The following is a 24,287-nucleotide window of genomic DNA, read 5'->3' on the forward strand; positions in this document are numbered from 1 at the left end:
GGTCGAATAGGGGAGGGAAGGTGGAGAGGTGGGAGGGTAATGAGTAAATTTGTATACAGTAGAACCTATCCATTTACACGGCAGGTAAGTAGAAGTGGAATAATTATGTAATAAGACTCAATCACAATCTACCTACACATCAGATTAAAAGATCAATAAGGAGGATAACAACTTTTTTCCTTTCTTCGTACATTTTTGTTCATCATCTCATCTGATCGTGTTTATTTTGCTGGCTGTTTAAGGGATATCAAAAAGCGGCTTCATCTTCTTGATCAAACCCCATTCCTCCATGGTAACGTCAGACCTGTAGAATTCCTTTAGTGTGTCGATACTCTTCCGTGAAATTTCGGAGTAGAGAGTGTCGCTTTCTTCCAGTTGTCGGCCGTAGGAGGGTTGGTTAGCGCCGTCGATCTTGACGGCGACGGAGGGTTGACCACGTTTGCAGACCTGGATAGCTTTGTGGTCTCGTTCGATGGATGATCTAGTGATTATATTAGTCTGGTGCTTTCGCTTTGACAGAAAGTGGAAGGAAACTTACACTCTTCCAAGTTGGATGATTTCTTTCTGGCCAGCTGCATTCTGCTTGACGACTGCGATAGGTGTCAACAGTTTCAAGCTACCTTCAACAACATCCACACCGACGACGATGGGGTCTTTCTTGTTGAAGACAGCGACGGTCTTGAGAACACAAGGGAAAACCGCGTGCATCTTGGATTCTTCCTTCCTCTGCTCGGTCAACTCTGCCATGTGCTTGGTGAAATCGTCGAACAGATGGTAGATGATATCAGCTGTGAAAATCTTGACGCCCACGTCATCTGCGTACGCTTGAGCTTCTTTGTCAACCTTGACATCGAAACAGAGCATGACGGCGTACTCTTTGAACCCCTTTTCTAACATCGTGCCCGCCAGCATGACATCACGCTTGAACACGGGTCCAATGGAAATGTTAGACACGGGAATCTTGGAGACCCTAAGGAACTCAAGCAAAGCTTCAAGGGAACCAAGAGTGGATGCCTGCACGGATACACCGCGCTGATCCTTGGAGACCTTGCTGAGCAAGTTCTCGAGATCAGACATGACCTCTTCCTCCAAGTCCTCTTCGTCGTCATCGGGACCAACGACCATTAACCTGGAACCGGCAATGGCATGTTCCAAGTCGTTAGCAGCAATCTTGACACCAAGAGCTGCCTTGACTTCCTTGTTGTGAACATATTGAGACTTCAGTCGAAGTTCCTTGAGTGGTGCAGGTGTCAATAATGCTCGAATGTTCGTTGCTATAGGTCCATTCAGACCACATAACACTACTCGGTCACCCTCTCTGAGGACACCGTTCGACAAAACAACGTCAATAGTTGTACCCAAACCTTCAATGACCTTCACTTCAAGAACTGTACATTCGACCTCAGAAAGGTACATGAGGGAATTGGTCATACGCTCCTGAGTAAGAGTAGTCAAAAGCTTAAGCATGTCAGGAATACCCTCACCTGTGTGCGCAGAAGTAGGCACAAGAGAGACGTTACGAGCCATAGACTTGTTCTCCCAGTAAAGCTCGGAGTTGAATCCCTGCTCGGCAAAGGCAAGTTTGGTCTGCTCAACACGAGATCTGAATTCATTGATGACGCCCTTGCTCTGCATAGCCAAACTCTCCTGGAAACCGTTATTATCAATCTTCTTCCATCCGTAAAGACGATCAATCTTGTTCAGTGCGACGATGAAAGGCGTTTTGCGGTCACGGAGGAGACGCATGGACTCCAAAGTTTGAGGTTCCAAGCCGTGCATAATATCGACGACCAAGATAGCGATGTTACAAAGGGATGAACCTCTTGAACGAAGGTTAGAGAAGGACTCGTGACCAGGTGTATCGATAACAAGAAGACCAGGAATCTTGAACTCGAATGCACCATCCGGGTTCACAACGGCAGTCTTTTGCTTCAAAGCATCGACAGGGAAGTAAGTAGCACCAATCTGCTGCGTAATACCACCTGCTTCGCCTTCCTGGACGTTGGTCTGTCGAATCTTATCCAAAAGCTTGGTCTTTCCGGTATCGACGTGACCGAGAATACAGCAAATAGGAGATCGGAGATCGTCCTTAGATCGAGCAGCGAGAGCTTCCTCGTGTTGTTTCCTGCGTCGCTCAGCAGCCTCTGCTTTCCTCTGGGCAATGGCTCTCTGAGTAGCGGTAGCCTCTTCGTCTTCTTCGTCGGAAGACGTCTCCGACTCTGACTCTGACTCGTCGTCCTTTGTGGTTCCGTTTGTCCGTTTGGCAGTATCTTCCTCGTCAGAGTCTGCATCCCAGCTATCCTTCACATCGTCTTCAGCAACATCTGCCTTAGCAGCTGCCTCCCAGTCTTCCTCAACTTCCTCAACTTCCTTTGCCTGGGCTTTGGCCAAAGCCTCTTCCTCCTTTCGGCGCTTTTCATCCTCGGCTTCACGTTGTGCCCTAGCCGCGGCGGCAGCAGCCTCTAGATCCACCTCGTCTTTCTTCGGCCCTTTCTTCTTGCGGTTTGTCACAACCGTCTTCTTCTTTTCAGAGGGTTCGCCGCCCTTCTCTGCAAGACCAGCGACATGGCCTACACCAGCAGCCAACATCTGCTTCATACGCAACTCATTTCGTTCTTTGGCCTCCTTCTGAGCCTTGGTAAGGAGTTTGCCTTCTTTCCTGAGCTGCTCCTTCTTTTCCTTCTCCTTCTCCTTTTTGCGTTGACGGGCTTCCTCCTTCTTCTTCTCTTCTTCTTCGAGCTTGCGAAGACGTTCGGCTTCCGCGGCTTCCGCCTCGGCTCTCAGGCGCTCTTCCTCCTCCTGTGCTTTCCTGAGCGCTTCCTGTTGTTTCTGAATAGCAGCCAAATGTGCGGGGAGCTTCTTCTTTTTGCCAGCAGGCTCGGCTTTGGCGGCTGGGGTAGGGGTGGGTTCAGCCTTAACTTCAACAGCCTTCTCGACTGGCTCTTCCTTGGCGGGAGCAGCGGGCGTAGTACCCTTCTTCTTCGCAGCCTATTGGAAATTTTGTTAGCACATAGATTTCTCGGGTTTGTATTATTACTAGAAGTACTTACCTGTTCCTTCTTTCTCTGCTTCTCACGCTCTTTTTTTTCTTTTTCTTTTTCCTTCTTAGACTTTACTTTGCCACCCTCCTCCGCATCTTCCTCGGGCTCGGCCTTCTTGGGAGCTGGCGCAGCCTTACCCTTCTTGGGTTTTCCAGCAAAGACATCATCTTCATCATCAAACGTACCCTCTTCTGGCGCTTTGCTGGCAAAGTCAACGGCAGCGTCGCCATTGGTGTCTGCCTGTGTAGGGTCCTCTCCTTCCACGAAATCGTTATCAACTGCCTTGCCCTTCTTAGCTTTCTTCGATCGGTTCTTCTTCAGCGCAGCCAAAAGGCCTCCTCCTCCCATCTGGTCCTCATCACCGTTGGCATCGGCATCACCGTTGGCCTCGGCAGGTGCGTCGGTCGCAGGAGCGGCGGCAGATTCGCCAAGTTCAGCTTCCCAATCCTCCTCCTGTCTCTTGTTTCCCTTCTTCTTGGGCGCCATTTTCGATCTAAGTTGCGATGTTGTTTAATTTAGTTGCGTGGACTGTATTCGAGGCTGTATCCAGTGAAGGACAGCATCCGCCGTGTAGTATATTGTAAGTAAAAATTTGCTACAACCACAAGTTGTATATGCTCACAGACCGAGAGAGCTGCGTGCGATTTGTGGTGGTGTGAAAACAGGTTTCGATAGCGGAGGAGTTAGTATCGATAAAGTAGTCTCGGAGATAGTGTTGTGTGCGTGTTTGTTCTCCGATAGAGTTGTGATCCCGGCCTTGGAAAATATTACCGAGATCGATAAAAAGAATGTCAAGTGAAAAGAGAAACCCCCCGAGGCAGCTTCAATAAGACTGTGCAAAAAGAAGGAAAGTTCTCTTGGGTGTCGGAGGGGTGAGAATTTTGGATATTGCGGGCGGTGGGGGGATGTTGCCTGAGGCGAGAAATATTTATTTATTTTATACGGGCTCGCCGCCTCGGCTGTGTTAGAATAAAAGACATAAAGTACTACGCGATACAACCAATTTTAGTTCTTTTACATAGTAATACCTGGCATAGTCGACATTAAATTGCCACTGCATGATCATAATCCGACATCTCATGGATACATTACTTTTAGCACGGCATATAGCGCTTGTACAACGAAAACACGAAATGACCTTATCATCCAATATTCAAGCTTCTGCAGCCGCATTGACGTCTGGCGAGCTGCGTCTGTGTCTAGGCCCCGGCAAAAAAGAATCGTCAGAGGTCGTAGAAGATATTGATATGGTCGAATCCCGTTTCGAAGACACTTGAGGAGTCAGAGGCGAAGGGCCACGTGAACTCGAGGGCCTTGTGCTTTTTTTGCGCCTGTGACCCTGTGACTCTGTTGCAGTAGAGACAGCGCTCTCGGGAGTCGAGCTACGAGACGGACCCCGAGTATGAAGCGATTGTGAGTTGGAGCGAGTATTGCGGCGAGCTCGGCCATCATGGGTCTTGGCAACACTAGACATTTGTCGATGGTGCTGATGTTGGTGATGGGTATGGACATGCCTACGCTGACGTGACCAGGTAAAGGGAAGCCACCATAACCAACCTCCCTCTTGACGGGCTCGTTGACGTTCTCGCTCCTGAACTCTTCGGCGGAGTAGTGCACGTCTTTCATTCTCTTTCTCCCAGTAGTCTGCTCGGTATTCATCCCAACTCTCCCGAAATTCGGGAGAAAATGCTTTGGGTAAAAGCAACAATCGTATGTAGTCACCTCCAGGCGCTAGGTCTTCTTCAATGAAAGCCGAGTCGCTATCGTGGTCATGAACGGAGTGGTGCTGTCTGGCAGCACGCTTTTCGGATGAATGTAGCTCAACATATTGAAAATTCTTCGGTGATTGGAATAGCGAGGAGTATGGGAAAATAAAGGAGAGCAATGATAATAGCTCTTTCCACCACGGACCGCGAATCAAGACTATCTTGGTATTCATTCCCCTTAAGCCTCGATTAGCAACGGCGAACCAGCGCCGAGGCCATCGCATCCCTCGTTCCCATTGTCCTGTACCCCAGACCAGAATTCCAGTAACAATGCCTCCCATAAATGCAACCTTTTCGGCCGTTTCTACCATCCAATATACTGAGCCTCCCACGCCGCTCCCATCTTCTCTAGGGCGCATGAACAAGGCATAGAAAAAATATACAACCCATAACGCCAGCAGCAGGAGAAAAAAAGTATTTTGTCGACGACGCTCTCGCAGTGCCAGATACTGCGCGCGCAAGGAGCTTTCAAGTATAAGTAAGTTCAGGTATATCTGCGGCGGCGACGAGGGTAACGTCGAGAGCGGGTCTGGTGTGGTAGGTCGGGAATCGATCTTTGATCCTTCGAGGTAGGACTTGGGCAAGGGCGCTGGGGCGTCGTTGAAGGGAAGATGTGCGTCTGGCGGCGGTGCACCCTTGACCAACTGATCTAGGCGAGAGGCAGCCATGTGTGATAACCGCTGCTGCCGTGGTCAGTATGTTTATTTCAGCCTCAGTTGCAGAGACAACCGTTGGCGGTATGTATTTGGCCCGCGGCCAACCATTTATCGCATCACGGGATACTCGAGTAGTCGAATGTTTTTTTCTTTTAAACACTGACAACAGAAGTAGTCGGGTTGTAAGCAGGGATCATGACTAGTCAAGTGTGAATGAATCAACAATGAATGTGATGTCAGGTCCCTTCCGAATCAGCTAGTCTCAGTCGAACCGAGGAAAGAATGTTGATGCCTCGATTATCAGGCAGCAACTCATCGGAGGTAAAAAAGGCAGTGGCGACCGGCGCGCGGCTTCCCAGTTTGTCCGAAATCCACGAGGAAGGAGCAGATGCCAGCCAAAGTCCGGGTTTAACTCCGCGGGCCAACCAGAGCGCCTCGATCACTCATGCTTCACAATCATAATGATGGTGCCTGCCTGCCTGCCTGCCCGGCAACTGTCCCCTCGATCACGGATTCCTCTCTTCTCTCTGCTTAGTAACTTCTAATTACTACTCTACATACACTACGTTACGTGCACACTCAATGCTCTGCTTATAGACTACTGTCTTATAGGTCACGAGAGATTTCGCCTTTTAAAGCCGGCGCTCACCTTCGTCATCTCTCTCTTTCCTCCCCCCCCCAAGCGCCGCGCTTGGACGATTCACCAACATCTCGTGTCGTCTGTGGTTCATGCTAAACGAGTGACAGGATCTCCTGTCATTCTTGTCGACAGTAGAATCAAGGTGTTTTCAAAGCGACTTCGTTCGGTGCAGTTGTCGGCAGTGTTCTACTCACAGAGGCTACGAGAAGCCATTTCGTCAAGCCGATTTCATCCGATCTTCTCTCGGAGCACGTCCATTGACGCTCGACGAAGTACTCCCCAGTACGCTGTTATCATAATGCCGTCCGTGGAGACGATTAGTCACCGTGAGGGTGGGATGCGCAGTGAGGGATTGCAGGAATCAACAGACTCAGGACGTAAACTACCACATTCCGTGACACATGGGATGGCGCCTGCATCGTCTTCTTGGTTGCCGTTGGGTATGAAAGAGACAATCCACCAATGGGTAAGTACCGACTCAACTCGTTCTAGAGTCAAGACTCAAAACTAAATTTTCTCGGGTAGTGGCATAAGGCGCCTGCTGCAGTGGCCGAACACAAAGTCCTCTCTTCTATACCCTATCTTCAAGAAGCTCCTACCCAACGACAGACCGGTAATACCGCAAGTGCTCCAAACTCACCCAGTGCGACCGACAGTCTACAGGCAGTCGATCCCAGCCAAACCGGTGACGAGGTTGTCAACTCGAACAACGACCCATATGGACCCCGCCGCTGGCGCTCCCGAATGGTCGAGCTGAGTGGCAAAAATCGAGCTCTGAATGAGTTCTCTGTGGAACGTGTCGGTGAGGAGACCGACCAAAATCTGGTCATGCTACATGGATATGGTGCTGGGCTAGGATTCTTCTATAGAAACTTCGAGCCATTGAGTCGCGCCAAAGGTTGGCATCTCTACGCTTTGGATATGTTGGGCATGGGCCGCAGCACGCGTCCGCCTTTCAAGATCAAAGCTTCAGATCGCCAGGAAGCCATCACAGAGGCAGAGAATTGGTTCATTGACGCCCTTGAAGAATGGCGCGTCAAAAGCAAGATTGAGCGCTTCACGCTTATGGGCCACAGCATGGGTGGTTACATAGCTGCGGCTTATGCCCTCAAATACCCGGGGCGCCTGAATAAGTTGATTCTCGTTTCGCCAGTGGGAATTCCCGAGGATCCGTATGCGGTGAACGAAGCGATGCCGACTGATTCGACAGAAACCAGTACCAATGGAAGGACGCCACCTCGTCTACCGCGCCTCGTCACTTACCTCTGGGACGCCAATGTCTCACCTTTTAGCTTAATTCGCTGGTCCGGTCCGTTTGGCCCAGGTCTCGTGTCGCGCTGGACCTCTCGACGATTCTCACATCTACCATATGCAGAGGCGTCAGCTTTGCACGACTACACATATTCTATTTTCAGACTTCGCGGTAGTGGCGAGTATGCGCTAACATATCTCTTGGCACCAGGGGCCTTCGCACGAAGTCCTTTGATCCGTCGAATCCAAGGAATTGGCCGACAGGTCATTCGGCCTGATTCGCCTGCCGCATTGACATCGGCATCTGATCCATCTGCAGTTGCAGCAACTGCCTCTCAGCCGCAAAAAGAAAACGGCATACCTGTCGTCTTCATGTATGGTGATCACGACTGGATGGACGTCGCCGGTGGGTTTGCAGCCAAAGAGAAATTAGAAGAGGAAAAGCGTCGTATATTGAAAGACGCTACTCCCGAAGAACGTGAGGCGGATAATGGTTCTGCCAAAGTGTATATTGTCAAGAACGCCGGCCACCATCTCTACCTCGAGGGAGACGAAGAGTTTAATGAAATAATTTTGAAAGAGATGGAGGACGTCCGACGACGAGAAGCGAAACGTCAATCATAGTTAATCAACTCCGACATTTTTTTTATTATTTTTGCCAAGTTACTATCTGCCTAGATGATAGCGATTTTGTTAATTTTAGAGTTAGGAGGAGCCTTTGGCTTGTTTGGGGTGCAGGGTTTTAAAGCATATAGACCTTCTTTTCTTAGTTCATTTACACTACAATAATCAGTTGGATTGACGCCAAGAACATAGACCGTCGCATCATTGAATACTCAATATTTGAAACATTCAAGGTATATATATCATCTTATCATTAGCCAATCCTGAAATCAAAGATATCAAGTCAAACCCAACCCAGTCAAAGACATCAGCTTCGCCGCCGCCGACGACGAACCACCTGAACTCCGTCTCCGAGCCCGCTGTCCAGTGAGAGGTTGATGATGGTAATAATGCACCATCTTGTAATCCGCGCCAAGGCCAGAGAACGACGATGTCATGAGCAGAGGACTGCCGACATCATGCCATCCGGAGGACGAGGAGGTTGTCAACGATGAAGTTGATGATCGAGGGGGCGATGCAAGAGAATCGAGACCCGCGCTGGATTTGGATGTTTGCAGTTGCTGTGTTGATTGAGGTTGATTCGATTGTTGATTCGTTATCGTTGTTACGGATGATGGGAAGTTCTGCGTTGAGAGAAGGGGTGATGTTTTGGATCTTTTGTGGAATCTCGGTCGTTGTTGCGGTTTCGAGTGCTGTTGTTGTTGATGATGAAAGCGTGCCTGATCTTCCAATGCCGTGTTTGTCACAATTTTCGGTGAGAGCATCGGTGATGGGACGTGAAATCGTCTCGATGGCAGTTCCAGCCGTTTGTTAATTGATAGCCAAGCCTCGTCATCATCATGATCGAAAGACAGTTCTTCTTCGCTGCTGTTGTTGTAGCTCATGGATGAAGCGGATGATGTTTGATGATGTTTCTTTCTTGGTAGGGGTGTCCGCCAGCCGCCGACGCCTTCGAAGTCACGCTCCGCGTTGCCGGAGATGAAGCTTGATAGTGCTTCGTGTGATGAGTGGATTGGGGCATGGCCATGTTGCTTTACACTGTCAGCATGATAGTCTTGTGGTTGCAGGGATTGCACTGACTGGGGGATGGTGAAGGAAGTAATCCTCAGCAACACCTTCCTTTGAGGACAACGATCCCCTACGCGATTTCACAAGTCCCGTATGTTGATGGCCATACTTGGCCGTTCTGGCATAATGCGCCGTTCGCTCAATGCCCGGCGTACTCCCTTCTGTAAGAGCAAGAAATGACCCCGACGCAGGTGAATGAGCTGGAAACAAGAAGAAATGCGCGAGTAAGGCGATGACTAGTTCAAAGTATACGACTAGAGCGCGGACGAATAGTGTAGTTAGGGCTAGGGTTGCGGTTACGAAGGCGGATAGGGCAAGGGGGATTGAGATTAGGAGGAGAAAGGGGAGGATAAAGATGTTTGACAGAGCTGTTGACCACATCTTTCCTTCCTGTCTTTGGGCTGAAAAAGTAATAGACATGAGTCTAGAGTTTGATTAGCATGTGTAATAAAGCTGGATGCAAATTGTCCCCATCATTGATAGCTCCCGTACCCGAGTATAACGGAGGGAAAAGCATAAAGGAAACATACCTCAAAACCAGATACCAGATATTAATCAATATAGACAGAGATTTCAGCAGGCCGTCGGTGTTTTGTTACATTATTGCCCACCTCCATCAACAGCATGCTGCACAGAACAGTCATCGAATGAATCACCACTCGTATCATTAATCAAGTGTATAATCTAGCCCGAGGCAATATCATCAAGAAAAAAGTCCTTGCCCGGGCTCGTCAAACTGATGCCAGACTGACAGCAAGTTTCGTGACAGATCAAGATTGTCTGACCGTTAAGTTTCTTTGACATGTGACGCGCGCGGATCTTTGCGGGGGCGGATTTGTCGCAGAGTTGCAGTCCATCACAGTGGTGATTGGTGTAGCCAATGAAGCGCTTATAGGCATGATTAGGGTATATAAACCTCTTGATAAATCTTTCGACATGGTGATTTCCTGCGGCACTTGTTTGTGTTGAGTTTCATATTTGCCAATTGACAAATAGCCTGCTTCATCACATCCTTACCTCCGTACTTGACGTGCCCTGGCATTCCTACTAGATTCCTACTACTAACTACTCACTCCTCCTCTACAAGTTATATAATCATAATACTAAACCTAAATCTATATGCTTTATCTTACAACGTTTTATATATGGCGAGGTTGTTTGGATAATTATAAATCGTGCTTACTAAGCTTCGCATTCGCAATAGGCCAACGGCTAGCGTTCACACGCGATCATATACTTGGTAATTGCACATAAACTTTGGCAACCTCAACAGGACTTCTAGAAGCGCTCCGTCAGTATCCTATGATCATGAATTATGGTACTTTCCAAGAGAGCACTGCCTTGACTGTTCACCATGCACCCGGACATGCCCAGCCCGTATTATCCACACTAGGACTTATCAATATCCGTAGATATCATAGCAATCACCGAAATTGGAGTTCAAGTAAGCATATCCATTATTTGCAGAACCACACGGACTAGCCAGTTATGATTCAGGCTTTATGTGCACTAGGATCTGAAATGTAAGTTGCGGTCGAGAATCGCTCCAAGCGACGATTGAATCGCGAACTCTGAATTGGCAGACGGCATCGCTAGAAGACCTTGAGTAATATATCTCGTCCCCGTATTTTCCGTCAATTAAAAGCTGTGTTGTTCTGTACCCAATTAGCCGTCTGTGCCTCGCCACTTTTGAGAGTAGTTTACCGCTTGTCAGATGTGATAGAGGAAACGTTTGTTGCCAGAGGGAATAGTCACTTGCAGTAGCTCGTCAACTGGATCTCCCCTTAGCTGAACGGACGTTTTCTGTTCGACACAAGATTAGAAGTTCAAATGCTTATCCGGAGAATTACCTGCAGCCAGCTGAAAAGGCACGCCAGGACCTTCCTATAGGAGAATAACCAGCGCATAAAAGTATCCCCATCTTGTGAGGCTTTTTCTGTCGGTGCTGTGCCACATTTTAACAATTCCAGTAGTGTTGGGCTCGACTGTATTGATAGAACTGTAGTCAGGAGAAAAAGAAATGAGATGCCTTTAATATCGAACATGTACGGTACGAAGCCACGTATCCAAGCTAGTAATCAAGCTAGTACCCAGGGACGCGTGTGCGGCCCGCGATCTCGAATGCTTAATTCGCTAGGCACTATCTCCCCGGGTCGTATTCGGGATCAACCTTCATCCTCGACTTACTAGTACGTACCACACGTATTGTTTAATGATAGATGAATACAGAATATTGGCTGCCTCGTCACCAATCATAAGGTTACCTATTTGACGGATCCAGAAAAATCTAACGGAGTTAAGCCTAGACCAAGCACTATGACCTTTAGTGTTGAGGAAAGTTTTTGGGGCACGGGAGACCCTTGTTTTTCTCCCAGCCACGAACACCGGAAGCTTTCTTTCCTATATTCCGGGCTTCGGTCTTGAGATTCTTTTCATAATTAGTCTGTCTACTGCTCAGCTGCGGTACAGCTACGCAGTGCCGCAGCCTTTGCCGCACTTGTTTAGATCAAGTGGTGTCGTGCTTTTGGAATAAGTTTCCCAACTGTAACCTATCACGATACGTTTGGCAGCTCCATTACTTGCATGCGCAGTCTTGCACGAATGATGCCATGCTACTCAGCAAGATATACACTGGTTCGACATCGTCTCGATGATAGATCTGTAAATATCGTATCTGACATGGGAAATACGTGGGTATTGAAATCGAAATTCATATCCATAGAACGATCCCGTCAATTTTTTGATCAGGGGCTACTGTAGATAGCGTGACAAGCATTAGAGGCGCAACGTTACATCCGACTTTCCATTTGCACTGAGAGGCGCTATTGACTTGCTACACACATAATATGTAGTCAGTACTAACTGTATCTAATTCGTACTCTATGCCGCTCCTTTTCCAATTCTGATTGGTACCTTTGATCATTTAAGCAAATTAAGAAAGCAAAACGTCTCTCGCTTAGACCACATCCAAGCAGAAATATTATGATATGCCATAAAGCCCACAGTCTCTCAGATAATAATTAGTTCCTTCAACTTTGCTATGGAATTGTCGACACCACGGAAGAATGATGTATTACGCGCGGTTTATTCTTCCTCTTCTCCTTCTCGCACCCGTCTGTGTTCTAGGAGATGATCAAGTCAATGGCTCTCTTCCCTTGCGCTCGACTAGCATAAAAAACCTCGGTGGAATCTACGGTTCAGTTGGCTCGTAAGTCGCCATCTTCATCCTCCCAGAATCATCCACTTACTCACTGTCTCTTTCTTGAACCAGATACTACAATGCGACCGCGCAGATCAAATTGACGCCTCTCATCGGCATGTATCCTAATGTATCGGTTTGCTCGAACCTTGAAGGGCGCAACATCACTGCTGAATTCCCGGCCAGACTCGCCGTGACAGAGAGAGGATCGTACAATGAGGGTCAGAACCCTGTCAATACCCTTCTAGCTCTTTGGGCTTCGGGGTACAATTTCTCTTCTATGGTAGCTTGGCCGGATGAGTTTGAAGCTGTGTATGATTCCGTATGGCGTCTCGAATCTTCACCGTAAGTAGTCTCGCACAGCTGATATGGCTCTTTGTGTACGTACTAAGAGAGAATACCAGAGCGGTCCATTGGGTTGATCCTGAAGAGTCCGCAGTGATCAGCGAAGCAGGAAATCCTCCGCCCTACCATGATTACTTTAATTTGTCCTTGGAAAGCACCACACAAGCGCCATATAACCTCAATGGTCAATTCAGCAATGCCACCAATGTCTTTTATGCTCTTTTCGATCTCACTTTAAACGAGTCTTCCTGTAGCTCTGCAACAGCAACCGACGAGTATTCCATTTCGCTTGTCAACAGTCCCTCGGCAAACACTGAAGGATGGAACTGGACATCTCCCACAGTGGAGTTGCAATTCGACAGTCGAACAGCAAATTATACGTTGGACGGATATTTTACCGCCGTAGCACAACAGTTCTCAAATGGCACTGGTATCTTAAAATCGCCTTTGAATTGGGTCCAAGGTAAAATCCGCATAACGTTTTCCGGCATCATTGACGTTTATCATTCGGATGTGCTGGTGAACAACAGTGCAATCCCGACTTGGCTACCGACAGTTGGGTTCAATAACAACTCCATGAACATAGACTATACTGAGCAGAGCCTCTCGGAGAATCGCCTGTATCCCAACTGGTTAGTGGCTATGGCCGTATTGTTCATTAGTGTTGTAGGGGTTTGTCTATGAGCATAACTTGATTACTAAAGAGGAAGCTTTATACCATATTTAGTTTATTGCAGTTTTCGGAAAAATTGCTATAATACACTCGTATAAGATGAGATCTTGTCACTGCTTACTGTACATTAAATGCCTACTCTGCATCTCTATCAGGAAGAGGAAAATAATAACCAATCATGTCTGTGTCACAACATAATTGATCCTCCTCTCGTAGCTACGTTTGTGGCAGAGTACGTTGGACAATTCATCTTTTAGATTTTTGATTCAGTCCATTTAATGATCTCACTAGGCTTTACTAATTTGAGGAGTTCCCTTGTAGACAAAAGAGAACCAATCAATCGGTAGCGATTTGTTGGGACTACTGAATTCCTTGCTCGAGGGATGCGTATTGCTGTTTTTCTAATCCAAACAAAGGGAGTCTTTAGAAAGCTGATGTCTGCACCAATGCAAAACCAATATGGTACAGAGCTGGGACTCGTACCGGCATAGCCATATGTACGTACTATTCCTGCGTCTAGAGACGAGGTCATAATTGTGGAGATAAGGTACACGTAATAAAACGCCTCACGGTGGGGATATATGTGATATTTTAGACGTTATCATCCATCACCAGGGTATGAGTTAATATCGGCAGCTCGTACGTTACTCTGCAGTCGCACATTCAAGTGCGGCGCAGCGCATGGCTAGGGTATCTACCAGTATAACCGGTGATTGTCATTGATAGGTCGTATGATTGTACCATAATTGAGTACCTTGTCAATTAACCTCTAGATTGAGGCTTTAGCCAATCGCCAGATGAAGCTATCCACTAGCCTCTCATTGAAGTCCGTTGTGAGACATAACACTCAGCCGGACGTCTATCTACTATGTTACATCCAGTACCATCAAAATTATATACTTCGGTATTTGGTTTATTTCCTCAGATCCTATAATTTGCTCATAGGTAGCTCACCGCTATCAATATCGAAACATTCCTGTGGTAGAGACGCTCTAGATAAGAGTTAGTGACAAAGCCTCCTAATTGCCATAAAAATATAGGGAGGGAAACTAGATCTTACACGTGACAATTACAAATACTTCAGACTGCACATTTCACTTAAATACATGATGTTCGATGCTCTGGTGGAGAAGCCATAAACATTCTTGGTCCGGATGAATCGAACCCTGTCTAGATTACGTACCTCCAATTCCAAGGTTTGCCTTATTCCAGAACAACATCTTACATTTATAGAGGAATGATACATGATATTATATATAGAAAGCGTAGGTATAGTAAGGTGATAAAAACCAACACTAGATCAGTAGCACGTCGAAACTAAGAGACATTCTAAGTGGTTGGATACCCAACCTCAAAGTATTAAGAATGAGCTTTCTGTCTAGGTCTTGTAGTATGAATGCGGAGTCACAGAACTCACCGAATCACAGGGTTACAGAGAAATGTAAAATAATGCCTCATATTATCTAGATCAGAGATAACCACATTGTTGGTGAAGTTGCTAGCGCCCTTGTAGTATACATATGCCTAACGTTTCCCTTTGATTTATGTCCCAACTACAACCTCGAGCACATCCATCTTGACCTCTCATAATCCTACGAGCTGAATTTCAAGTAGGTACTCGTACTCTCTTATTCAACCACTATGTTTGAAAGGCTTGCTTTAGCCTTGATTGCCTTGCCTCTAGTGGTAGGCTACCTCGTATCACCCCCAGGAACGGCATATCCTGGAGCTTCCGTGGATTGTAGCGGCTGGGTTGAAGGCACCGCTGGCTTAAGCTGTGCGGATGTTGAGGAGACCTACTATATCACCGAATCCGAATTTGAGAGCTGGGTTCGTTCGCCTTTGCCGCTGAAGAATTAACTTTTGGTGAATCCTTGTTCACTGACTACTATGGCTTTTTCAGAATCCACTTATTGCTTCAACTGGCTCTTGCGCTCTTACTTCAGGTTTCTATTACTGCGTGCAAATCGACTACGAAAGTACAGGACCAACCACATCTCTGTCCTCGTCATCTTCAGTCACTACATCTGTTGCTACAACATTGTATACAACCACGTTAGCCACGACGACTACTGGAGATGGCATTTCAACCCCGACGCCTTATCAAACAGGGATGGCATCAAATTGCGATAAATTTTATTTAGTTGTTAGTGGTGATCAATGTGGTACCATAGCGACAAGTGAAGGAATCACCCTCGCTGATTTCTACGCTTGGAACCCAGCAGTGGGAACGAGCTGCGAGTATCTAGACCTAGGTGACTACGTCTGTGTTGACGTTATTGGATCCACGCCAACTCCTACTACTATGATTATATCAACATCGATGACCACTACAGGGGATGGGATCAGTACGCCCACACCCTATCAAACAGGCATGGCCACAAACTGTGACAGCTTCCATTTAGTAGTCAGCGGAGATGAGTGCGCTGCTATTACCACCGAGTACGGCATCTCCCTAACTGAATTTTATGACTGGAACCCCGCGGTTGGCACGAGTTGTGAGTACCTAGATTTGGGTGACTATGTCTGTGTCGACGTTATTGGAACGACCGCAGTCGCTAGCACAACAGTAACTCCCACTAGCACCGGCAATGGGATCACAACGCCTACACCTTATCAAACAGGCATAGCCACAAATTGTGACAACTTTCATTTTGTCGTCAATGGGGATGAATGTGCCGCTATAGCCACAGAGTACGGCATCTCTCTGACTCAATTTTACGATTGGAACCCAGCAGTTGGCACAAGCTGTGAATATTTAGATCTAGGTGATTATGTCTGTGTCAATACATTGACATGCTCGTCAGTCCTACCGGCTCCACCTCAGTATATCTCAACATGCGGTTTTCCTGGATTTTCACACGACGCGGTCTCAACTGTACTGGTCTCTTACACATCCGGCAGCCCTTATGTCGAAAGCGCTGCTGCTTGTGGAGCGCAATGCCTCGCTACATCTGGATGCACTAATATTTACTTCATCGAAGGAAGTTATTGCAATCTGCATCAAGGGGAAAGCAGTTTTCAAGAAAGCACTGCGAGTGGCTATTATCTGTGGTTCGACGCATCTTGTTTCTCTTCAGGCGAAGCATGTGGTTCATTTGGCTTTTCGGATGATAATCCATCAACGTTGATCACTTCGTATACTACAGGATCTGCTTATGTTGCAAGTGCTGAAGCGTGTGGTGAGCTGTGTTTAGCTACATCTGGTTGCACGAATGTGTATTTTATAGAAGGCAGTTATTGTAACCTGCATTCTCCAAGCACGTTCCTGGCTTCGACTGCAGTGGGTTATTACTCTTGGTACCAGGTGGGCTGTTTTGCCTGTGATTAGTGTCGCTATCTGATCCCTTTATCATGGAAATCTTAGGCAAGAATAGAGCATATCTCGGAGGTTCGTACGTTAAAGAAAGATACAAGGACATGACCACATACAACATTCAATTCGTATCATCTTTCATCATGAATTTCTCTATCATTTAGGATCTAAAACTCAAACCCGTGCCTGTCTTGTAACTGATCCATAAATTACGGATATCTCTGGCTTGGTCTTGCTGTCAGTCGGATTATAGATAATGTGTGTAAACACAATGTTCCCCCGTCTTTTCAGGGAATTTACTATTTTTGTGGGCCATGAATGTGGAACTTGGGTATACGTAATCAAACGCCTCTAAGTTAGTGGAGATACTATGTACGTTACTCCGCACACATTTTAGTGCGGCGCAGCGCATGGCTAGTGCATCTACCAGTATAAACGGGGAGATATGGACGTACGTGAAGTTAGACAGATCGGCTAGTACGGCCGGATCATCGCATATTTTCTTATCTTTGATTTACCAGCCTTCAGTTTGCATCATCTTACTAGCGCTTCCCATCGCACGTTGTCTAAGTCCAATAGAGCAAAGGTAGTAGTGTTATGTAGTAGCACTATAGGCGTGTTGGCTTCCTAGTGCGGCGCAGTCAAGATACACTAGTCAGAAGTTCATCACTGATCATAACGAGTCGTTTTGGAAACAGGCTACTTTTTACCACGCCTTACATTAAATTACATAGCCCTAAACGAATAATACAAGGTCAAGTACGTAACTATCTAACCTTACTAGTACTTCACTGTATCGCATAGCGCATATAGACCGTAGCGGCGTGGCACGCTTGTGGTTCTCTCCACTGAGATTCGATAGGGATCATTAGGTATGTACTTTCTTACCGGTTAATTCAGTGGTCTGAATCTGTCTCTGGAAATAATGTGATGCCCTAAGTCGCTCCCCCAGTACCTTGATGCATATTTCTGATTTATCAGAATAACACCTGGTACATGATAAATTTAACATACTATATAGTGTTGCCCTAATTATCTTTTCTACTCAATACCATTTTTGTATTAGAACGAACGCGCCCCCTATAGGTCCCAGAACAGAACATAGAAAATCATAGCAGGAAGGACGTATCTGAAAACTTCTCCTCTTTGGATATTAGTAGTACGTATTCCCAATATATCTCGTGTATTGAAAGACCTGTAGCCTAAGGTATATTTCCAGATTTATCACTGTTCCCATACTCTTGATATAAAGGTATCGAAGGCCGAGGTTATATATGCATATCGTCACACCCAGCTATGCCGTTTTTACTAACAACAGTCTCTTAAGCCATAAGCCCGGCAAAGAAAGAAGCTAGCGTTTTCTCTTTTCATCAAATGCCACATATATACTTAGAAGTTTAGCCAGAGTTACATGGCGTCTACTATCAATTTACAGTTGAGCTACTAAGATCAACTCTCAGGTTGCACCTAACACGAAAATCATTTCTTGTAGTCTCGATTGGTGCAAAAAATATGCTCTAATTGAGTGCATTCGTATGCACGGCGAATTAATCCATTGTACCTGGATAAGTATAGTCTATGATACGAGAGAGATCCTTGAACCCATACTATACGCTAAGTTTCCACCAAAAAAACAGCTAGAAGGCTCACATAGCACATGATTTTAGTTTGAGAGAACAATCAGCTAACAGGATATGTAATATTAGTTACATAGGGTGTAGGTATCTAGGTCTGAGGTGCAGCGGGCTTTTTAGTCCATATCTTATAGTTCATATTCTAGCTCCTGAACATACCAGACTAAATATGGGTCAAGACAATCAATTAATCCCGACACAAGTATAAATATGCCTTGATATTTTAGGCAGTAAAGAGATTTTGCGCAGGAAAGTAGTTAGGAAACCTCATTTCATTCCTTCACAAGCGTTTTTTGATCGTCTTCCCATGCACCTGAGATACTGGCTCACGGCCACGTCGGTCAGCCTGGCCCCTATAGCCATGGCATTCCCATCCGAGCTTGATCAATATCTAGCAAAGCATCCCATCTCTACCGTGACACGACTGTCTGCCGCTAGCAGTCCAACGACGCAAGTGAGTGGTGTGTTACAGTCAAACCCAGCACTTGTCCATGCTAGTCGAAACCGTTGCCCTATCAATTGTGGTGAAAGTGGAAAAAATCCTAGCAATTGGACGGTTTACCACGGTGTCGACAGGTTGGCTTGGTGCAATGAGACAATGCTTCTTGACTTTGCTGTATACAACGAATTGGCGGATCCTGGGACTCATACAAAAATTCGTGCTTGCACCGTCGATGAGGAAGGGGAGGCAGCAACTACCTCTGTCGCTTCCTGTTCTAGCATCTCTAATGGTTCAAGGCAGAAAACGAATACTACCTTACAATCTGCTTTCAGTGGCTCGACTTCTTCCTATAATCCCTTCAATCTTTCGTCAATTTTGGCTCAGTTGGAGGCATATACGACACACTCGGGCATCTGTGACTCGGTAACTAAATTTGCAATCTTTGAATCTATATACCTAGGCGTCTATGTTGGAACAGAGATTCAAAGTCAAGACCTCACCACAGCCTTGCTCAAGCAGGCAGTTTCCGCATTGCAGGACTTGTTGTCTGCTGAAACTGCTTTGGTGCAGCTCTGTGGCACGGGTCCCAACAGTGCGTACACATTTGGAATATTCGCTAGTACGCAGAGTTTAGGAGACGTCCAAGATGCAGTGCAGACATGGACGAACGGAAGTTGCATCACCTCTTATACCACTACTGCTCTTGGAGATACGGTATCACTAGATGTACCAATCACAGTTCACACAGCCAGCAACATCTCCAATGCTACACTCAGCTCTCGCTCTTTGCAGCCTCGAGCCAATTGTTCCACCATTCAAGTAGTTTCTGGGGACAGCTGCTCGTCTTTGGCAGCTGAATGCGGTATTACTGCAGCTGAATTTACTGAATACAATCCTAGCTCGACTCTGTGCTCTACCTTAACAGCAGGGGAACATGTGTGTTGTTCATCGGGAACCCTCCCGAACTTTGCTCCTCAGCCATATGCCAACGGAACCTGCGCTACGTACTTGGTCGTTTCAGGGGATACTTGCAGTGCTCTCGCAGCCACTTACAGTCTCTCGGAAGACGATATAGAGAGCTACAATGACGACACATGGGGCTGGATGGGCTGTTCTGATCTACAAGTTGGTAATAATATATGTCTCAGCACAGGATCGCCACCCATGCCTGCACCAATCGCCAATGCAGTTTGTGGACCACAAGTTCCAGGTACAGTGACCGTACCTTCGGGAACCAATCTATCTACACTGAACGAATGCCCACTCAACGCTTGCTGCGACATATGGGGTCAATGTGGAACAACAGATGAATTCTGTACGATTACCAAATCACCGACTGACGCCCCCGGTACAGCAGCGGCGGGKACAAATGGCTGCATATCCAATTGCGGTACGAACATCGTCGAGGGAGATGCCCCTAGTCAATTTAGGAAGATTGCCTACTTCGAAGGATTTGATCAAACACGTCCTTGTCTAAGCAATCCAGTGACATCACTATACGGTAGTGACTACACGCATATTGTTCTCGCATTTGCCGGTATTACCCCCGACTTTCAGATTAATGTCTCGACAATCTCGACCCAGCTCAACGAATTCAAGGAATTGGATGGTAACTTCAAGAAGATAGTTTCCATTGGTGGATGGGACTTCTCAACCTCACCATCTACTTACAATATATTCAGAGAGATAATGGCAGAAGAAAACCAGGACGCTTTTATTACAAGCATAATCTCATTTGTGCAGGAGTACGATCTTGACGGGATCGATTTTGACTGGGAATACCCTGGAGAACCGGATATACCCGGTATCCCCGCTGGAAGTGTGGCTGACGGCACGAATTATTTCCTCTTTCTAGTTACACTAAAATATGAACTCGATATTCAAGTACCTGGAACGACCATCTCAATTGCCGCACCAGCATCTTATTGGTACCTACAAAACTTCCCTATCCAGGCCATTTCAACTACAGTAGACTGGATCATTTTCATGACCTACGATCTTCATGGCCAATGGGACTATGGTAATGCCAACGCGCAACCCGGCTGCTCGGCCGGCAACTGTTTGAGATCTGATGTGAACTTGACTGAGACGGTCAATGCACTTTCTATGATCACAAAAGCAGGAGTACCATCGTCCCAAGTTGTTGTCGGCGTCACAAGCTATGGAAGAAGCTTCCAAATGACTACTGCAGGCTGTTATACTGAGATGTGCACGTATACGGGTCCTGCGTCTGGAGCTTATCCCGGGTCTTGTACAAACACCGCGGGATACCTTGCCAACGCAGAAATTGCATACGCGAATTCAACCGGGACAAATGTTCTTCAGACCACAGATTCTGAAAGTTACGTTGATATTTTGGTGTGGGATGACACTCAATGGGTCTCCTGGATGTCCGATTCAAACAAAGCGGTCCGAACATTATTTTATCAGGATCTCAATTTTGGTGGTACGACGGACTGGGCCGTTGACCTTCAAGGAACGGCCGACACTATTACAGGCCAGTGCAAGTCTCTGGATCAAACTGACACAGGATTTCCTACCTGCATACCACTCAATCCAGACACAGGCTGTATTGCTGGCACTGCGGGTGATGTCAGCTCCGAATACGAATTTCTCTGTGAGTTCAGCTGCCAGTATAATTACTGCCCGGAGCCATTTTGCACTTGCACCCAGAATGGGACGCTTTTAGAGCAGCCTACCGAAACCACAGGTTCCTTCTGTCCCGTCTCGACTCTAGATAGCAGCTACCAGCCCCTTTGCTCCTTTGATTGTGGTCTCGGATACTGCCCAGATGCCTATTGTGTGACCTCATCTGATGAAGAAATGTGCATCAATGATCCATACACTGGGGCGATATTTGTAGAGGAATTTAACTCAGACTCGAGTTGCGCTGAGCTAATAGGATGTAAGTAGAATACCCATCTACTTTCTGGCTTTACGGCATTCGTTGTTCGCTTTGCGCTTAACTCTGACACACTACTACTTGCCAGATCAAACTATGCAAACTTACTATTGGAACGATGTCGATACTACCACGGCATTCACGAATTATCTCAATTCGTATAAAGATGACGGCGACTTTATTGCAGAGTTTGCAGCTCAACTTCAGATGGAAAATGGATTCTCAGATTGTGGATCTATTAGCGATACCTGTGAGATTCCAGACTGTACCCTATCCACGGCCGGTACGGGCTGGAAGTATTGTGTTTTGGTATCAATTGGTAACCTGAACAAGGTATGAATATTATCTTTTTTATCAAATAATACCATGAGAGAAGGCTGTTGACACCTGGATTTGAGTTGCTCGCGAAAATCCACGATGCGGTCCAGAATATGCCGGCCAACTTCAGCACACGTGCTGACACGATTTATTCTACATTCMCCTGGCCCCCTGCCACAGACGAGAGCCTACTCTTGACCGAGCTCATGACTGGAATAAGCACTGGTATTTCGGTACTGTCTACGCTAACCGGCGATGATGTTGTCGCTGCAGGCGGCGCATTCATAGGCGGAATGATCTCTGAAGGAATGGCTGCTGCTCAGTCGAGTGCCACGACAGCAAACAACCTGTCTATGTGAGTGACTTTGTATTTCTATCTTCTGCCATGAACATTACAAAAGACGGAGTAGCTGCTGACGTGAGTGGAATGCAAAGCTCTGCGTCAAAATGGGCAGAAGGTTTCAACGACCAAATGGACAATATATGGAGCTATACTATCGCTAATGGCAACGTATCAATGATCTCTCTTTTTGAGAACGGCGCCTTTTTAAGAGAAGAGACGATGCCACTTATCAGCACTGACAACAACACATTAGTGACCACTGATACAATATCAACCGACCTGAACTACGTCTGGGATGCTTCGATTGTCAACACACTGTGGAACCAAAGCTCGGTTTTCCTATACTGCTATCCAATGAGTGAGGATGAATGTATGATCCGTGTCATCCTCCTTGTTTTCCCTGTGTCTCATGAACTAATGGACCTTCCAATGGAAGTCAATAGCAATAGTGGAAAATACCCCACGGATCTTCAGGCCTGGGTCAGTCAGGATTCTGGCTACGGATGCTATCTTCAAGGGTGAGTCTCTATGCTTGATTCGCCTCAAAAATGCTAAATAATCTACCCTGCGCAGAATTAGTGACTACAACGTTATATACACATATGGCTTKCCCCCYGGTTATGATGTAAGGAAACATGCCCATTTCCAGTTCGACCAATATAGAAAACTAAAGATGACTATACAGCAACTCGGGGGATATCGATTCACTGCTATAGATGTTATTCAAAGCAGTTACGCCAGTTTTGTCAAGGGCGGTTTTAACTACCAGCCTGCCGTAGACAATACAGTTCAATCGGTTCTGGCATTGTCGAGCACAGCTGTGACAAGTACTGCAATATACACAATGGCAGGAACTTTTACGCTCCCTATTTGTGACCCCTCGGGTTCATGGTCAATGGATGATTTTTACACCAATATGAATTACACCGGATACGGTTATACAGCCAGGTGAGCAGTCAGGGATTTCTCTTAGTCGTTACAGCCCATAGCTACCTTTTCCATACTGTTTAAATTACCAGTTGACATTTATATGCTATGAAACTAACACGAGCGCCCATTAGTGTCTGTGGCTGTCAGGATTATGCCGACAAAAACGGTGTGACCTTTTCAGACTTTATTGGGATTGGTGATGGATGTTCCTGCGGAGGAGGAGCTGGATGCTGTGTAACTACAGGCACCGGTGTTGATGAGTGCCCATAGGTAACCAATATATCTTATATGGGTGATTCGATGATTCGTATACATGTACCCAAGCAGGCATCACAACTTCCAGTCAATGATATGTACAACCAGCAGCCCCAGGGCTTCTCTCCTAATCCTGTCACCGTTGCGCCACAATACATACTTGATTGCCAACAATTGAAATTGCTCGGGCTGATACAGTTAAAATTGATGTTGTCGCAATCACCACCGCGCAATTTTCAATACACTGCTGTGGCCACATACTCTGCTCATCTAGAAGAAGCGGTATCTACCATAGGTAATCCTACATCACCCCGCTTCCATATGGAAGTCCCAGAATCCTAGAAATCCTTGTTAAAAGTTGTACCATCTTTCTTGAGGGTTTCTTATTTAAGCCAAGTATGGGAGAATCTTTCATATACCAATTTGGAAGGACAATTATCTGGTTAAAGCCCGAATAGCTGATAAAAGGGTGTCCACACACGACTTACTGATAGTATAAATATTCATGACTTACCTAAGGTGAGCGCTGATTCTACGCGAGGCACGGCACACAGGCGATGCTGAAGCGGCCCCAGCAACTGATCTGAGTACGTAATTTTAAATCCTAGGTAGAAACAAACATCCTACGAACGTCAGCGCAGACGTATTAGGCACAAGTGCAAGTGGCTATCTTACCAGACACACCGGCGCACAATCCAAGGATGTTGGCATTACTTGCGTCGAAATACATTTTCATGGCTTTCGTCGCGTCCTTGAAGAAGCAATTGAGAGACCACACCGTGTTATCAATATGATTAGCATAAGAAGTTATTATACAAGGAAATAAATTGAATGTATCTTATTTCAGAATAGGCAGGGTGGACATGTTTGTTACCGGAGTGAAG

General features: G+C 46.5%; 5 protein-coding genes across 5 annotated transcripts; 2 read left to right on the forward strand and 3 right to left on the reverse strand.

Moving 5' to 3' along the window:
- Positions 1–237: 237 nt before the first annotated feature.
- On the reverse strand, positions 238–3,527 carry BHQ10_007253 (uncharacterized protein; the record flags this gene model as incomplete). Its single annotated transcript, XM_040879929.1, has 3 exons — positions 238–481; positions 539–2,988; positions 3,051–3,527. 3 exons carry the CDS (start codon positions 3,525–3,527, stop codon positions 238–240), a joined length of 3,171 nt encoding a protein of 1,056 aa, XP_040735757.1.
- A 737-nt stretch (positions 3,528–4,264) lies between these two features.
- On the reverse strand, positions 4,265–5,475 carry BHQ10_007254 (uncharacterized protein; the record flags this gene model as incomplete). The annotated part of the gene is made up of 3 exons (XM_040879930.1): positions 4,265–4,372; positions 4,437–4,705; positions 4,764–5,475. 3 exons carry the CDS (start codon positions 5,473–5,475, stop codon positions 4,265–4,267), a joined length of 1,089 nt encoding a protein of 362 aa, XP_040735758.1.
- A 926-nt stretch (positions 5,476–6,401) lies between these two features.
- Positions 6,402–7,978, forward strand: BHQ10_007255 (uncharacterized protein; the record flags this gene model as incomplete). The annotated part of the gene is made up of 2 exons (XM_040879931.1): positions 6,402–6,569; positions 6,629–7,978. The coding sequence occupies 2 exons, from the start codon at positions 6,402–6,404 to the stop codon at positions 7,976–7,978; spliced, it is 1,518 nt and encodes a 505-aa protein (XP_040735759.1).
- Positions 7,979–8,256: 278 nt separating this feature from the next.
- BHQ10_007256 (uncharacterized protein) lies at positions 8,257–9,427 on the reverse strand (the record flags this gene model as incomplete). The annotated part of the gene is made up of 2 exons (XM_040879932.1): positions 8,257–9,009; positions 9,059–9,427. The coding sequence occupies 2 exons, from the start codon at positions 9,425–9,427 to the stop codon at positions 8,257–8,259; spliced, it is 1,122 nt and encodes a 373-aa protein (XP_040735760.1).
- Positions 9,428–12,111: 2,684 nt separating this feature from the next.
- BHQ10_007257 (uncharacterized protein) lies at positions 12,112–23,170 on the forward strand (the record flags this gene model as incomplete). The annotated part of the gene is made up of 13 exons (XM_040879933.1): positions 12,112–12,254; positions 12,318–12,590; positions 12,650–13,222; positions 15,009–15,093; positions 15,167–15,611; positions 15,669–16,000; positions 16,071–16,314; positions 18,441–21,560; positions 21,646–21,890; positions 21,956–22,230; positions 22,311–22,736; positions 22,792–22,843; positions 22,904–23,170. 13 exons carry the CDS (start codon positions 12,112–12,114, stop codon positions 23,168–23,170), a joined length of 6,480 nt encoding a protein of 2,159 aa, XP_040735761.1.
- Between the last annotated feature and the right edge of the window lie 1,117 nt (positions 23,171–24,287).

Source organism: Talaromyces amestolkiae (assembly GCF_001896365.1).
Source record: "Talaromyces amestolkiae strain CIB chromosome Unknown scaffold15.1, whole genome shotgun sequence".
Taxonomy (NCBI): Eukaryota; Fungi; Ascomycota; class Eurotiomycetes; order Eurotiales; family Trichocomaceae; genus Talaromyces; species Talaromyces amestolkiae.